We start from the raw sequence: 17,938 nt of genomic DNA on the forward strand, positions 1-17,938 counted from the left end.
TTATGACTCAAGGCAGAATTTAATGATTCAGTGTTCATCTTTAATCAAAAATAATATATAACTAGTCCCCTTATATAATAAGGGAGGGGATTGTTTGTACCATTTTAGTTTTATTTGAATGCTCTCTAGAGAAATATGACATCGCAGTTATAGACTCATGGTCGATGGACTGGGGGGCGGGGCTTGAATGATTACTACTGAACTTGATAACCTCGAACATCATGAACTCAGTGAGTCATAACTCATGCCACTGATATAATACTGCTCCTGTTACAGTTGCCATGTGTTTCTAGAGTGTAGCCATTTCACAATGGCCACTATTAGAGGAGACAAATTGTGGATCTTGTGTATTACTCATTTGCTACAATTCACTTCAGCCAAATAAACACTCCTCTCCTTGTGTTTGCCTATGCTGCTTGACAGCATCACAGTTACTCAAACAGACTCGAGGAGTGAAGAGCGACACACTGATTCAAAGATTTAAAAATCATGCCTTTCCAAACATGATGTCAGCGCTCTGTTCTGACGAGAATCAGCTTTATGGCCAATAGGGCTGCAACAAATGACTAATTTGATAATCGATTAATGAAACGATTAATCAACTATTCGGACTATTACTGTATGCCTTGCACAATTTCTCAAACGCTCTGATTTAGCCATAAACTTTTAGATTTAGCTTGAGGTTGTTTTAGGCATGTGGAAACTAACAATGAAGACATAAATAAACACTAAAAACTTTTTGAACAAAATTAACATTGCTTTTTATTTAAATTAAATAAATAATATTTCACATCAAAAGAAACAACAATGTTTTAACAAATCGTATTAAATAATGTGATAACAGAATTGTGAACAGAATAGCTGAAACTTTAACAAAATAAATAACTTAGTTACCTCAAATCATTAACCCATGTTTGTATAATTTTGTTAACTCCGTGTGTTGCTGACGTGGAAACGTTACTCGTGGACGGGGCTACAGAGCTACCAGAAAGACAGTCAAACCCGGTGCATTCCTCCGTCTGAATGTGGTGCACTTTTGCTAAATGTTTAGACAAATTGCTGGTGTCACCGCCCTTACATGCTAAACCCTTTATTGCACTATTGGCAAAGAGCTTTGTCCACATCGAGACGGGTAACATTTAACCACACCTTGGAGCGCTTCTCTCCGCCATCCCCGCCGTGTGTGTTGCTGCATGTAGCAGCCGCGTGTGTGTAAACCGCCCCGCCCCCTCGCACACAGACGGGGGAGAGAGATCTCGTCTCGATTGGAAAGATCGAAAATAAACCATAGACACATTTTTGTTTTCTTTTTGCATATTAGAAACGAGTTGGCGACACTAAAACTGCGATATAATGTTTTTGTAGCAATAATACATATGACATATTTTTTAAATGTCTCCAGTACCGATAAAAAGACTAACGTTGGAGCTTAACGGTGCGTAAAACACACGTGATGACGTCACCAACGAATCGACGACTGAATTAGTTGGCAACTAATTTGGTCATCGTTTTTAATCGATTAAGTCGATTAGTTGTTGCACCCATAATTGCCAAGTAGATTTACATATACGAGGCGTTTGCTATGGTTTAAAATTGTGCAAACATAAAAACGAAGTTAGGGCTGCACAATTAATTGTGTTATCAAAATCCCAATATGGACAAGTGTCGCATTCAAATATCAGTAAGTACAACATTTGGTAAAGGCAAAACATTTCTAAAGAGATTCATATATTTAAAAATTGCATTTTGAATAATGTCTTGTTTCCCATAAAGTCGCCTATCCTATCGCGTTTGCAATATCAGTCAATATAATCGCAATTAGTTATTTTTGCTTAATCCTGCAACCCTGATTTAAGTTGTAAAAAAGAAGCAACTATTATAACATATCATGTTTTTTAAAAAGATGCCTACAAGAAAAATAAATACACAAAAAGTACATCGATAACGATATGACAAATTATTCTAAGCAATTACTCTCTTGATCACATTGCCGGGAACTTATATCTGAGAATGCCTGGCTTTGAGATCATTGTGTGTTCATTCTAATGCTGGGAAGTTGGATAATGTGCTTCGTCTGCTTTTAGACGGGAACTCCCAGCACAGGCCACTCAGTCCCTGATTTATTATCTGCCAGAGTGTGCACATGCAAGAGGTAGTTAGGATTGGAAAAGTCCCAGCAGGGCTTGCTGTGCTCACTCTTCTGACTGGTCCTGTGTGTATTGGGCCAGTCGCTGTGGTTACTCTTGTTGGAGTCACCCAGATAGCAGAGCACAGCCGCAGAGGCACCTGAGAACAAAACAGGATTTATAACCATTCCTGATGGAGTCACTTTGCTAACCATGGTTATGATTTTGATGGAGTTAAAACAAATAAAGTAAATAGATAGTGAACTGGTTTGCCTCACTTTTCTACATGTATAAGATCAGTACTGTTCATTTTGTTTATTACTGTGATATTGATACAGCAAATCTTCAGAGGGGCCCTGTTCTGCTGTTTGGGGTTCTCCCTTTTCCCTCCAGAGGGAGTTTCTCCTTTTCTTCAAAATAAAGAGCTTTTTGAACATTAAAGCATGGAAACATGTCACAGTAGAAGCATAGTATATATTTATGAAACCTGAAAATGAGCATAATAGCCCCCTTTATAAATAATGCTGTTACATATGTATCTGATATACAGGTCAATTAAAGCTTTTATATGTTGTACCAAAAGTTAAAGGAACGATACCCTTACATTGTGTGTCAATGACAGACATCTGTGTTACTGAGGTTAGCAAATGACAGGAGCATATCCAGTGTGATGAACTACCTTTTCCAAATAAGAGAAAAGAGCATTTGTTCCGTAGTTTGAGCATTGTTTTCTTTTTCTCATCAGGCTTTTGGTCAGTGCCTCCCAGGACGGCAAACTCATTATTTGGGACAGCTACACCACAAACAAGGTAAAAACAGCTTTTTTCAAACAATCTCAATTATGTGTTATTCTTGTGTTTTCCCATTCAACTCACACTCGGAAGAAAACAATTGGCTGCAGCTCATTCAGCTTTTGTTGTTGTGTAAGGACTTAAAATCAGTTGCAGTCAAAGGGTGGATGTTCTGCGATTTTGCACCACTACAAATCAACATTTTATTTCAAAACAAAACTGTATGGTTGTTGTATGACTATTACTAGATTTCCAAATAGTAAAAAGACTTTGAATTTGGTAAGCCACCGTAGTCAACTTTTTCTGTTAGTCAACAAAAATGTGTACGTCCTGCGGCTTGTTTCATTATGCTGAGTTCCTTATAGAATTACTCACTATAATTAAGAGGGTGCTGTGTGATGCTATTAATAGTGTGTTTTATGCACTTGAAAGGTTAAGTAAACACTGCGGGCAGACTCTGCCACATGCCCTCCTCTCTCCCTCCCGCCTGTCGCCACACGATATCTAATATTAAATCTTCCCCTCTCCTCCAGGTCCATGCCATCCCGCTGCGCTCCTCCTGGGTGATGACCTGCGCCTACGCCCCCTCTGGGAACTACGTCGCCTGCGGTGGCTTGGACAACATCTGCTCCATCTACAACCTGAAGACCCGCGAGGGAAATGTGCGCGTCAGCCGCGAGCTGGCCGGACACACAGGTAGGCCCGGACACAATTACCCATCATTCCCAGGATTTTATCCAGGCTCAGATTATATTTGGACTTAGTCGTCAATATGTAGTATTTAATGCTTCCCACAGAATTAGTCTCCAAGTGGAGATGGTAAAGCCTCTATGGCACAAGTATAGTTGTCTTTAATACTTGAAGGAATCATTAATTAATCAAACAATAGTCTCTGTTAATATTTACTAACCATAATATGCACTACTAGAAGTGATAGAGGAAGCATTCAGATCCTCAAGTAAAAGTTATAATACCACACTGTAACAATTATTATGCAAGTGATGCATTGAAGATGTAACTTTAGTAAAAAAAATAATAATTAGATTTGTCTAAATTATCAGTGAAATGTGCAAAATAATAGAAAAGTACACAATGCAGAAACATCTAGAATAAAGATCAAATAAAAAACCCAAAGATGACTTAAATGTTAATAAATAGTATTTTCTAATCGTTGAGGTGTTCCTGTTGAAACTGTGGGTTACTTTAGTAAAAAAACAAACGTAATATTTGATTAACCCTTTTTCAAATGTGATTTAGTAAAGAAAAAGTTTAGTATGACCCTTTTTCAAATGTAGGCAAGTGCCATGAAAAGAAAATACATATATATATAAATATATATATATTGGGGCTGTCAAACGATTACAATTTGTAATGAGATTAATCACAGCTTAAAAATTAATTAATCATGATTAATCACCATTCGAACTATGTCGAAAATACGCCATTTCTTTATGTATATTGTTGTGGGAATGGAACGATAAATGAAAGAAGGCGGATATATCCATTTAACATACAGTAGCCTATGTATGTATGTCTATTATAACATTGTTCTGTGTGTCAAAATGAAAGACAGCCCACACAGCTATCAATCATCAAACCGTGGGATCTTATTTCATTACGTTTTGATTTCTACAAACACGGGGGGGGGGGGGAGACCAACTCTGTCGTCCGGTGATCTAACCGCCTTCTGGAAAAGCTTCACAAGTACGTCGGTACGCAAATGCGCTTTGTTACACAAGTGACGGTACGCATTTCAGATTGTTGCCGCGCATGCGTACCTGCGTACCAGTTATGTGCACCTAGTACTACAGCAAAAGTGTTCTCCGTCGGGACTTCCTGCAACAACACCACGCCTTTATCGTGATTCTGATTGGCCAGAAGACATTATCAAAGATGTTCTATTGAGAAGACGATCACTACGGGACAAAAGTTTTCAAAACCGTTTCTGGTCTTCGGTATTTCCAGACAAGTGGCTACTGAAATCAATCTTACGAACTGATATCTGCAATTCTCGACGCGAGTTGGCGGACTTTATTTTGCTTACTTTAAAATCATTTTTCATGGCGGGGCTAAGCCATTTCTTGATATGGGTGTAGCCTACCCCAGCCATACCCTGGCGCTGCCACTGGTGGAATGTATGGGGCGGGCCATTCTGCACATGCGTTAAATGCGTTAAATATTTTAACGCAATTAATTCAAAAAATTAATTACTGCCGTTAACGTGATAATTTTGACAGCATTAATATATATATATATATATATATATATATATATATATATATATATATAATGAATAAGTAAAGTACAGGTACTTCAAGTTTGCACTCATGAACAGTGCTTGAGTGAATGTACCCAGTGTGCACTGCTTTATACCAAATGTCCTGTTGTCATGACGGAGCACTGTTTGTTTTTCACACTCAAGTTTCAATCGGTTTCTCTCCTTCTCTGAAGAAAAGATCCCACCCAGAGCCAGTGTAGTATTGATGTCTGGTATTGTTTTAGCCTCATGTAGCTGTGCAAGCCTTGTGTTATTTATACACCAGAGACATGCCAGTCACATGTTGTGTCTTCCTCCAGAAAGAACAGGAGCTGGTCGCGCTTTATCCCGGCTCTAACTAATGAAAGTGTTGAGCTCTTAGGCAAGGAGCATTCATCTGATCAGTGTCACATGATGCAGGAAGTGTGTCAGCATTTTAGTTCTAGTTCCCTCGCCTATAGGGAGGGGTGAACTCACTCTGCCTGCTAGTGAGGGATGAATTATGGAAGTCAGGAGCGATGTATACCGTACAGCTTTTCTTTCTTTCCGCTTTATGAGATGATCAAACAAATCATCTCACACACACACGTAACACTGCTGGGTGTGAGGAGAATATGGGAGTATAATTTCTTTCCCTGGGCAAACCGTAAGGATATGAGTGCGGTAGGAAAGACTGTCCATCAGGAGTGAGTTATTCAGTCGTGTCTGATTTCCTTCAGGTTACCTGTCCTGCTGTCGCTTCCTGGATGACAACCAGATCGTCACCAGCTCTGGAGACACCACCTGGTGAGTTGTGTTACTGCAGCCTAAGACTACACCCCCACAAACTACCGCCCCAGAAATATCAACAGTCATCTTTATAACATTAAAGGAAACCCAAAAAATGTCACATTATATATTTCAAATGTTTTTAGTTGTAAATATGTTCTCCGGAAATAAGTTTAATTTTCTTCTGTGTTTTTTTCCATATATTTCTTTTTTATTTTCTTCTATATTCTTGCAAGTTCAGAAAATGATATCGTGACAGGGCATTTGGGAGAAAATAAAATGCAGTTAAAGTATTTTTCAAGAAATTGGGGGAAAACAAAGAATGTAAGGAAAAAATGGTAAAGAAAATGATAAACGTCTATTTAAAATGTATAATTAGGGGATAACAAATCAAAAAGATGTGGCATGCATACATTGTTTGTCATGTTATCTTAATGGATGATCATTCCCATTTTTCATCAAATATATGAACTCTATTATTAATTCTTATTTTTATTTTTACATTCCAAATATATTTACATTACGAGATCCTTATTTTTAGAATTATAGAGATTCTTAGTCAGCTTCAAAGCCCCAGGTGTTGGGCCTGCCTCGACCAGACGGACGTCAGACAGCGTGATCGCGCTCACCCTCAAATATTCACCGCTTATATATTTCACAGCGTTGTTTTACACTTTGCGACAGTTATCTTACACTGTTCTCTCTGCTCCCTCGCAGCGCTCTGTGGGACATCGAGACCGGTCAGCAGACGACCACATTCGCCGGTCACACCGGTGACGTCATGAGTCTCTCTCTGGCGCCCGACACCAGGCTGTTTGTGTCCGGAGCCTGCGATGCCTCGGCCAAGCTCTGGGACATCAGAGAAGGAATGTGCCGACAGACCTTCACTGGCCATGAATCGGACATCAACGCTATCTGCGTAAGGCCTCTCTCTCACACACACACACACACACACACACACACACACACACACACACACACACACACACACACACACGTGTTATAAACTCATTGTATCAAGGTCTCGAGTCTCAAATAATTCAATGCATTTGACTCGAACTGCTGCATATGTATGATTGAAAACGAAAGACCAGGAGTTCATGGTTTTGCACAAAGTCATTACTGTAATAGTAATCCCTACACCTGCTCTTTCAGAAACTCCCAGAAGCAATGAACATATTTAAGCTTTGGTAACAGTGCAGAAAAGGGTGTGGCAAGTTACTGTAACACCACCTAAGGACAACAACAAATGTACTCACAAATAACTCTTTTTGTGTAGTTCTTCCCCAACGGCAACGCCTTTGCCACGGGTTCAGACGACGCCACCTGCCGGCTGTTTGACCTGCGTGCCGACCAGGAGCTGATGGTTTACTCACACGACAACATCATCTGCGGCATCACCTCCGTGGCGTTCTCCAAGAGCGGCCGTCTACTGCTGGCCGGCTACGACGATTTCAACTGCAACGTCTGGGACACTTTGAAGGCCGACCGCGCAGGTGAGACACCAGGGCTCGACATTAAGGACTGCCCGATGGCCCGGGGCCATCTAGTATTTAGCTCGGGCAATGAAGCCTCACCTGCTGGTTGCCCGATCGGGCAATCTATTATGCCAGTATCATGCAGCTTGCGGATCCAGTAATGAGTGACCCGACAGTAAAACTAAACATATTTATAACTAGTTTAGGTAATTTGAGAGGTAATTAAAATAGCTACGAGTGATATTCTAACCTGAAGTGTGTGTTTTGTCCGCTCACCGCTGCATGTGATCATGCAGAGCTGCGTGTCAACTTGTCAGCAGCAGCTGATCTCTCTCTCCCGTCAGATTAGACTTCACTCGCGTTTATGTCCATATTGATCAGATCCAGCTAGTTCTAGCTAATGATATGACTCCCTGCTTATTAAAAGACACCTAAACAATAAGTGTCGCTATGCAACTGGGTGAGGCCACAAACTATAGCGCAGCATTATATATTTGTTTACATGCCCACCGGAACCCCGAGGCATTACCAACAGATCAACGCACAATCAACCCAGACAGGACATCTCTTTCTCCACATTAAGTGTTAGACATTAGAATTTACTATTTTTGTCTGTCACATAAGTGGCGCAATTGAAGCGGTATTGCGGTAAAGCAGTGGTCACCAACCTTTTTAAGCCCAAGATCACCGACCTCGGCCTAGGTGAAAGGCGAGATCTACCTATTGCAGAATTGAGTGAAAAAGACGGCCCAGACAGTGCTTCCAATTTGAGGCCTTTTATATAGGCTAATTGCATCTGAATTACTGTTACAATAAAGGCTCCATAATCAGCTCACAGCATATAGGCAGGGGTAAAGTGCTATGTGCGAGTGGGGGGCGGACCTCACCTGCTCTAGGGGGGTCCTCACCTCCTCTAGGAGGGTCCGTGGGGATGCTCCCCCGGGAAAAACATTTTTTAAATATTGAAGATGAAAGCATCAATCTGGTGCACTTTGAGAGCAACATGAAGAGATCTATGGATTCATCTTTCAGCACCCATATGAGACAGAACTGTAAACAGATTTTCTTTTTCTTTATAGATATTTTACAAATCACTCCCCTTAAACTGTATTCTTGTTTTACAGCCATATAGTATTTCATACCTGTTTTTAATTTATTCTCTTATTGTTTGTATAATGATCATATGAAGGTGTACCGCGGAAATAATCTGTGACAAAACCGTTCTAATCTAAACACTCAAGAGTCCTTTAGCTCACCTGAGCCACTCAGTCTGAGAGGGGAAGACTCTCCTCCAGCTTGTTGTGGAAACGGCTCCTTATGTCCGTTAGTGCAGCTAGCTAACCAGATGCTAACATCACGGTCCCCGCTAGCACCGGTCCCTCTCTCCCTCTCGCCCTCTCTCTCTATCACACTAAATGCGCTATTGACACACACACACACACACACACACACACACACACACACACACACACACACACACACACACACACACACACACACACACACACACACACACCCCACACACACACACACACCTGCGTGTCCTCTCTTGTGTCATGATGAGGTTCACATAAAGCACGGTTAATGCATTATGTTATTGAGGTGTCTCAAATATACGTCAATCAAGTGGCACCTGCTAACGAGGTGGTGGATGATATGTTTACATCTAAAAACATATTTTTCAAACATTATTATTTTATTTTTCTTTCTTTTGTTACTTTTTTTGTTAACGGTCCGCGATCTACCCGCACCACACTCGCGGTCGATCGTGATCGACTGGTTGGTGACCACTGCGCTAAAGGGACATTATTTTGACCGGAGAGATTTAGATTTGCCGGCTAACGGGAACTCTGACTTCGCCATTTTGTGTGCATCGCGGATGCGCTCGGCTCCTCTCGACTGCTACTCGGGTCTGCTCGGTCAACTTCCGGATGAGGAGGCATTCGTTCGACCAACTTACAGTAGATAACATTACAAACATTTTTAACAGGGGCCATAATAGTGTAAATAATGTTTGTTTTGGCAGTTACAACTGAATGTAATGTTTTCTACTTTTTTACATCTGGGAAGGCATTTGCCTTCATCAGATGGAAAGTGTCTTCACCAACAACTTAAGTATTTCTTATAGCTATGCAGGGCATGCAAGCGAGCAAACACAAACAAGAACAAACAAACAAGTGAAATGAAGAATAAAATTGAAATTGTCGAATATAATATTGTGGTAGTTCATCTTATAATTCAGTCGAGAGAATGCACCAGACAGCATCTAAGACCTCCAAAAATCTAAATTTTCTAGGGGAGGCCCCCCAAACCCTTCGTGCCATTTCGTCCGCGCATTTTTCAGAGCAATCTCTATTGGGCTCAGGGCCATCTGTAAATTAGCTTAGATTGCCCACAGGGCATGCACTGGACACTATACACACAATACATCAATGTGAAAACTGGACTTGACACATTTTTAGCAGGAAATTGGGTTTTCTTACAGTTATTCTCTTTTTGCAAAGAGAGTGTTTTAGCTGCTGATGGTGAATAAGTCCAGTCTATTGACTCAAGCTATTAATGGTGTATTGTTTATTATTTTGCAGGACAATATTCAAAATGCGTCATGAAGTCCACATTACTAGGCCTGCTCCTTTACAGTAGCACTTTGAGCTGTCTGAATGACCAGCAGTTGTTTTTTCAGAGTTCGGTGTCAGACTCAGTTAAAAAATGTGGAGTGGAGGTGATGGAAGAAACTGAGCAAATCACCACAGTCCTTCCTTTAAAGCTGATCGGTGCACTTTAAAGATGTAGTACGCAGACACGGAGGAACTTAAAAACGGGATGAATGTGGAGAACTCATTTATAGCTAGAGCTCTTTGTTTCACACCTTTGCGCACCTGACCAGCTTCAGAAAGTGGGCGTGGCTTTCAGTTTATTGGTTTTGGAAAGTTAGGCTTATAGGGCGAACACAAAGCATCCTTCTTACCAAACAGCTTAACATGATATTCTGAAGTTTAAAGTGTATTATTACTTCTCGCTGAATAACAGAAGTTTATTGGGGGCCATGTCATTGTAAAAATGTGTTTGTGAAGTTGAATTTGAACCTTTCTACACATTTCTGCCTTTCCTAAGACTTTTTTTCATGATTGAGCATACATTTCCAATTGTATATATCGTTATCTGGAAGGTTAGACAGCTGGTAAGTCAGAAAACGACATCACTAAGGCAGCAGAACTGTTCCAATCTTAGTAGTGAAGAGTTTACTGAGTAGTACAGGCCAAGTCAAAAGATACAAGACCTCCCTGAATACAGCTGGACCCCTTGAAGGAGCTGCGATAGGAAACACTGCCGTACAACTGCCTGGCAGCCTCACAAGTCACAGCTGTATACTCGCTGAAAAAACTCACATGACATCGGGACTAGTGTTTGCCACAAGGCAACTCTGGGACACGGGGAAGAAAAACAGAAGAAGAATAAGTAGGATGGGATGGTAAGACGATTGTTAGCTTGTCTGGCCATCTCATTTCTAAATTTGGAACAAGTCAAACATAGGTGTCAGTAGAAAAACATCAGACCTGTCACCTGACATGTTTTTGAAGGTGATTTGTAACTCAGCAAAATGCAGAAAAAGCCTTAAACATAAAGCCAAAGCTGCATAGGAATGGCTTCACTTCCTCCGTCTGGTTCAGAATTTGTGGCAGAATGTATCCGATAGAAGTAATTCAGTTTTGAAAATGAGGAATGGGAATAAAAATGTAATGGCCTGAAATGCAAATCTGATTCTGACCTGTAAAAATACTATATTATGTTTCCCTACCAAAATACTTAACCTGATATTAATCAGGGTTAATTTGTAGAGATTTGTTTTCACAATAATTTGATGTAATCACATTGGCAAAAGGATGTTAAACACTTACCTGACCTTAACTTCTTGTAATGTGTCTCTACAAACTACTTAAACCGAGGAGCAACAGGTCAGTCTTTGCTGCTGTATCAGTTATGCATTTGCCCAAAACAATAGACTACATGAAACCTCCACACTGCAGAAGTGACACCTCTCTCTTTCCTTTAAGAAGTATTGAGCAGGAAGAGCTTTCTTTCCAAGTGTGATTTCGACATGACAGAAGAGATGCTCGTGTTTGTTTTGCCCCGTTATAGAAGGCATTTCTATACATCTCTGGAGAGCAGCAGGCGTCACCTGCTCCAGCAGCGAGGAGCCCCTGTGGAGGCATGAATACTTTACAGATATTGACTGAGGGTGGGTCAGGGATCAGAGGAGACCCACATCTGAGCAGGCTATTTCAAATAGTCTCTTATTTGATCCGTTGGAGAGAGGGATATTGATTATCTGCATTGGCCTTTTAATTAGTCTGAAAGCTCTGCCAGTGGCACCTGGAATGGTCTTTGTGGTTTGAAAAAGGGGTTCACAATTAATAGAAACTTGCAATATCCAAATCCCAGTTACTAAATTACTTATTTTCCAAACTGTGCTTATCCAGTTGTAGTCTAACATGTTCCACAGGTTTGTGTCTGTGTCTCAACCTCTGCTGTCTCTCTGCAGGTGTCCTGGCCGGTCATGATAACCGGGTGAGCTGCTTGGGCGTGACCGACGACGGCATGGCCGTGGCAACAGGGTCCTGGGACAGCTTCCTCAAGATCTGGAACTAGAGTCTGAAGGTGAGGGATGTATGAGAGCAGCTGTGGTGTAGAAACAGCATCAGCTACTGACTGCCATCTGGCGGTCGGGAATGAAGGTGCAACATGAAATATAAAGAGAAACCAAATATCAGGGCTGGGGGATATGAACAAAATCATACATCACGACAATTTACACAGATATTGTTGGGTGGAAAATTGGGGCTTTCACACATTTTTACACTGAGGTTTTTGATGAATTATCATCAGTAATTTAGTTATAAGGCCTAAGCAGGTAAAAAAAAACTAGTGTAATTTCATTAAATCAATATAATATATATATATTGCCCAGACCCAACCAAACATGGTGCAATTGTTATTATAAATGTTTTCATCTATCTTTTTTACCATGCCAGCTTTTATTTTTCGCATCAGAATTTCCTCTTCAGATCTCAGTGATTATTTTGACCTAGGTCACAAATGATATATACATGTGAGCAGTTATATTTCGCTTTTTGTGGATCTCTGTATTCACTAATCAAACATGTTAAAGGCGACATGATGATTTTACATTTATCTGGCAGATTATTCTGAATAATAAGATTAAATGTGTTTTTTGATTTGTTTCCAGGTGGCATCTGGACTCCAAAGTTGAGTGGAAGACCATTCCAACATCACAATGTTCAATTTTATTGCATATCCAATCTTTTCAAAAAAACACCATGATACTGACTCCAAACACCCCAAAAAAACTATCAAGGGCAAAAATTCTCTCTTTCTCTCCTTCTCATTTAAAAGAGCACAATTGTCTGTCAGTCATTCAGCTACACACACAAAAACAGAAGAAAAAAAAAAGGTTTGAGGAATCTAGTGGTTTTCAAAACGGAGCGGAAAAATGTCCATTCCTCCATCACCATGGTCTGGTATTGTAGTAAGTGAAAATACAAACACCCCACCGCTGCCGCCGCCACCAAACCAACGTGTCCTCATCACACGCAGCTCTGAGCGAAGGTTATTACACGACAGTGATCTAACTCTTAATAGCTTTTTGGCCATGTTTCTTTTATTGTTTTCATTATTCCTTTTACGTCGAAGAGAAGTAGATCAGCGAACTGTCAGGTAATGTTTAAAATGAGGATCAAAGCTTTGTTTTATTTCCTAGTCTTTACATATTTTAGAGAATGTTTTTAAGTGGAATACTAGAAAATCACAACATTTTAAATCCAGCTTTATCCCACTGGAGAACAAAGCGAGAGAATTGAGCTTCAACAGTGAGTCCTCGAGCCACTTCTGGCCCTTCTGTATATTTAGCCCCATGATACTTTTACTGTTTTGTTTTTTTCAGTGTAGTCCACAAAAATCTTTGTTTGCACAAAAATTAAACTTTGCATATATAGAATAATGTCGAAAGAAAAAAAAAGTAAACTAACCAAGCACATGCTGTTTATGATAATGAATGCTCGTTTTTAAAACGAAAAACTACAACAAAAAAAAAACATTTTAACCGTTCTTACACCTTTTTTGTCTGGCGACAGTGTAGAATAATCAGATGAAGATTAACACATCGGATCATAATCCACCTGCCCCTCTTTTTTTATTCCTTTTTTGTTTTTTTCTCCTTTTAATTTAGTGTTTTTCTCCCGGTTTCTGTTGCCCGTGGTTGGGACCGGTGATGTGATTTGGTCGGGTTAGGGAGTACCTCCACTTTAGCCCGGTTGCAATCCGGACGTTTCTCTTTTAACAGAGGTGCCCATTCCGTGCTTGGAAATGCAGTTACTACTCTGTGAATGACATGTTGTATAAATCAATGTTTGAAAATAATGATATTGAAACTTTTTAAGTTAAAAACGAAAAAAAAAAAGATTTTGGTTGTCTGCCATGGGTGGGTTATCTCTTAGAATCGCATGCTGTAGAATTGCTTAAAAAGGTGCATATGGAATTAAGTCCTTTGATGTTTTTCTTTAAGAAAATAACCTGTTGAATATATCAATACAATGGTATTTATATTTTTCTTTTTTTCCTTTTTCTTTTTTTTTCTTTTTTGGCTACTCCGTGCATACATGATTCAACTAAAATGTCAAAGCTATGCACTTGAGAAGCAAACCCTGCAACATAAACGGTTACTCGGTCCATACTTGGGAGGGATTCCACAAATTAAGAAGTAACGTAAATGTTTAAAATTGTACACACATGCATACGTACATTCATTCACCTAAACATACACAATCTCAAACGGAACAAATAAATTGTCATTCCTTCTGTAGCAAACAAAAATTCCACTTACAAAGAAAAACATTTTATAACAGGTTTTTTTCTGTCCTTTAATAAAAAATGAAAAAAAAAATCTTGCAGCATCTGAATGGCAGAATTTTCTGTTGTTCCCCTTCTCCTTGTAAACAGAGACGCTCTTTCTTTAGCAGTAGTGACATTTTTTCCATTCTGTTTTTTCTCTGCGACATTCTGTACAAAAAATGTGCTGTAATTGTGCGTTAGGCCTGGAGTTGGCAAAAAATAAAATGAAATAAAAAATATTAAAAATTAATTAAATTCCCTTTCCTTTTCTCTCTTTCTCCATCAAATAACTGTAGAGCTCTGCACCCCAAATGTTCCCTTTTCACCTTTTGTATTTAATTTTAAAGTCAGTCAGTGTACAACCGAAAGCTGGATGCAAGATAGAAACTATATTAAAATGTACTGTTATTTAAGATGTAATAAAAAGCAGTTTGAGATGACCTCCTGTGTTGAGTGTGATTCACTTAGAGCGGTTACCACTGAAGCTAGAATGTTGCAGACTGTTTGGTTTCCTTGTAATTATGTTCAAGTCAAATAAACAATTTCTTATCCACTGTTGAATCAGCCTGGCTTCTCTGTACAGTCATTTGCACAAAGTGTATTTGCTCTTTGCATACTGGTACATACAGAGTATAAAGGTTGAAATCACTTACTATAATCCTTTCTACATGTGAGAATAGAATAAAAACTGCAGACCATGGCCATCGACTTGTGATGTGTTCTGAACACACTCAGAAAAGCTACTTATAGGGTCATTTTGAAAATACCTACAACCTCTCTTAAAAATACTTCCTGACCTTTGTGGCCACCTACTGGACATAAGTATAAAATACAACAAACGATACAAAATAATAACCTCACAAAGTGATTTTAAGGTAAGCAAAATAAAAAATATATTTTATCGAAAGCAATTTCTGTCAGTGATCACATGAAACTAAATAAGTTTAATGAAGTACTTTACTGGTATACCATTTTGTATAACCTGTACTCGAGTATTTCTATTTTATGCAACAGAAATAGTAATAGAAATACATTTCACTATTTTACATTTACGTATTTCTAACAAAAACACAATCATTTATAGGATATGCATTCATATACTACCAAATACCTAAAGCTGGCTCCATTTTGCCAAACTACAACAATGAAATACTCATTAAATAGTGATAAAACAGGATTCTATTTTGTAATGTAACACTTTCAAATATCTATTTGAATACTGAGTACTTTAAATTATGGTATTTAAAGTTTCATTTCAAAAGTATCATTGATAATACTTCTATACTTTTACTGAAGCAACATTTTGAATGCAGGACCAGATTTTCCTTCCATTTCTGGTTTTGATATGTCAAGCTATAAATGATATGTCAAGAATAATACTGCATGTTAAATGATGAACATCAAAAACTTTTCTTAAAATATTTACTTTAAAAGTCTAGCCTTTAATTAGACTGAACTGGGTTCTGCATGTTATGATAACATGTCTTCTATGACAGCCCAATCTTATGTGCTCAATCTGCAACAAAGCATAAGGTCAGATCTGTCATGAATTGAAATTCTTAATAAATGTATTATCCAGAGTTTTTGTACATGCGTAGTCTAATTGGTAAACAATGAATGAATAGATTGTGTGCAGTGATCCAGACAGTGGCCCTCTCACTCTGTGGTCTACTGATTGGGCAATCACTCCTTTACTGTAGCCTACGCCCAGGCCCGGTTCCAGAACAAAATGACTCAAGGTGCATCTGAGATTAGAGAGGGTGCAGTGGTAAAGTGCTATTTTTATAAGTGGGGAGTGGACCTAACACCCTCTAGGGGGGACTTCTGAAGATTTTTTTTTAGGGTTAGTTTTTTGCCGAAGTCCTCTGGCACTTGCGGGTCGCCGAGGGCTGGCGATGCTTGGGGCAACGAAGACGTGGGCGAGGCGGGCAGTAGGACGTTGTCCATCATTGAATGCTGTGTAAGCACTTTGCAGATGACGAACGCGCAGCGGCACAGGTCACGCGCACCTGACATAATAACGTTACTTACAGTTTAAATTGACCAAATAAATGCAGCAGACAATTTTATTTAACCACAATTACAATTTATTTAATTTCAACTATTATTATTATTATTACTATTATTGTTATTATATATGTAATATTTTTCACTTTTATTTTTGCAGGGGGGTGCATAACGACTCAACTGAGGGAGCAATTCACCCCCGTAGAACCGGGCCTGCCTACGCCCGACATTACTGCATATTTGTGTGACAAGAAGTTGAAGAGGGTCAGAGCGCTAAAGTGGCATTACCACCCAAACAAAGAGGAAAATTGCCCCATTGGCCTTAGGTCAGATTCCTCAGAGGCATGAGAGGGCCAGCACCTCATGTTTGTCTTAGAGGAAGATAATGCTAAACATGAAAATGTTGTTTTATGGACATCACTGTCTAGATTGCATGTCGTCAATTGCCCCTTTGACTGTTGATTTTGACATGTTTAACATGTTCAAACCATAGACGTTCAAACTCACACTGCAATATACAGAAGCACACAATAAGCATTCTTGCATTTTAAATATAGAATTATAAATAGGTAGACTTGTAAATACATGAAGCATGAGAGAAACACTTATATTTGTAACATATACATATAATAACATTGCAAATAAGGGAAACCTCTATTTAAAAAAGAGAGCTTTGCTATAGTTTAAGTGCTTACCAGTAAAGCCTTTTAAATTCGTTTGTATTATTATAATGTTATCACAGATGTTTTTGTGCCTCAGTAACGGCCCGTCCACACATAAAATCGCCGGGGTTTTTTGCTTTGTATGCCGGGGCCAACAACCAATCATGTGATTGGTTGTTGGCCGTAACGGCCCGTCCACACTTCAAAAAAAGCTTGGAGCTGGGCGTGTCTGAAGCTTGGGGATTTTATTCGAGCACCGCGACCAACAACCAATCACATGAATGTCCCGCCCCCGGCATACAAAGCAAAAAACCCCGGGGATTTTATGCGAGCAATATATATATATATATATATATGAACTCCCCAAACAGGCGAAAACCTACCAGTTTCACCCACTGTCTCTGCCACCTCCCTGCATGCCTGGTTCCTCCGGTTTGTATCCCAGTAAATAGTTCTGGTCGTAAAGAACCGGGTGATTTGCTACCGTAATTTCTCGTTTGGAATATGAGGAAATGAACTGCGGTCTGGCTCTCCCAGCTTGCACGCGGTTTGATTGGCTAGCGCTTGAACTGTCAGATTTGCATAAACGGGATTTGATTGGCTGACGCTGGCTACTCCGGCGTCTCCGGCTTCAGAAGTTGAACATTGTTCAACTTTTGCAGCCTGAAACGCCAGGAAAGCTCCGCTCTGCTACCCACAATTCAGTTCGGCGAAAAGCGAGGCAACGTGACGTCACCCCATTCAAAGTGAATGGGCAGACGCGTTGGAAACCGTTTTTAAAGCTGTCGAAGCTGTAGTGTGGACGGGCCACAATGAAAGTATTTTTATCTGGCGCTCTACTCTGCCTGTTAAATCATCCAACATGACGTCGCCGCCGACAGAGCCTGTGATTGGTCGGTCCGTACCAGGAAGTGATGGGCTGACCGTTGACAGCTCTCTT

General features: G+C 39.7%; 2 protein-coding genes across 2 annotated transcripts in view; both read left to right on the forward strand.

Moving 5' to 3' along the window:
• The window catches only part of gnb1a (guanine nucleotide binding protein (G protein), beta polypeptide 1a), a 40,926-nt gene extending 26,036 nt beyond the window's left edge, over window positions 1-14,890 (forward strand). Inside the window, exons 5-11 of the mRNA XM_079676029.1 lie at window positions 2,872-2,935; window positions 3,451-3,613; window positions 5,894-5,960; window positions 6,660-6,861; window positions 7,222-7,438; window positions 11,964-12,079; window positions 12,669-14,890. Of these exons, the coding sequence (XP_079532155.1) occupies window positions 2,872-2,935; window positions 3,451-3,613; window positions 5,894-5,960; window positions 6,660-6,861; window positions 7,222-7,438; window positions 11,964-12,070 (820 nt within the window). The 3' untranslated portion in view covers window positions 12,071-12,079; window positions 12,669-14,890. The remainder of the gene's footprint in view (window positions 1-2,871; window positions 2,936-3,450; window positions 3,614-5,893; window positions 5,961-6,659; window positions 6,862-7,221; window positions 7,439-11,963; window positions 12,080-12,668) is intronic.
• A 2,551-nt stretch (window positions 14,891-17,441) lies between these two features.
• The window catches only part of nadka (NAD kinase a), a 34,100-nt gene continuing 33,603 nt past the window's right edge, over window positions 17,442-17,938 (forward strand). Inside the window, 1 exon segment of the mRNA XM_079676387.1 lies at window positions 17,442-17,936. Within this exon segment, the coding sequence (XP_079532513.1) occupies window positions 17,861-17,936 (76 nt within the window). The 5' untranslated portion in view covers window positions 17,442-17,860.

The sequence above is a fragment of the Notothenia rossii genome, assembly GCF_949606895.1.
Source record: "Notothenia rossii genome assembly, chromosome: 4".
NCBI lineage: Eukaryota > Metazoa > Chordata > Actinopteri > Perciformes > Nototheniidae > Notothenia > Notothenia rossii.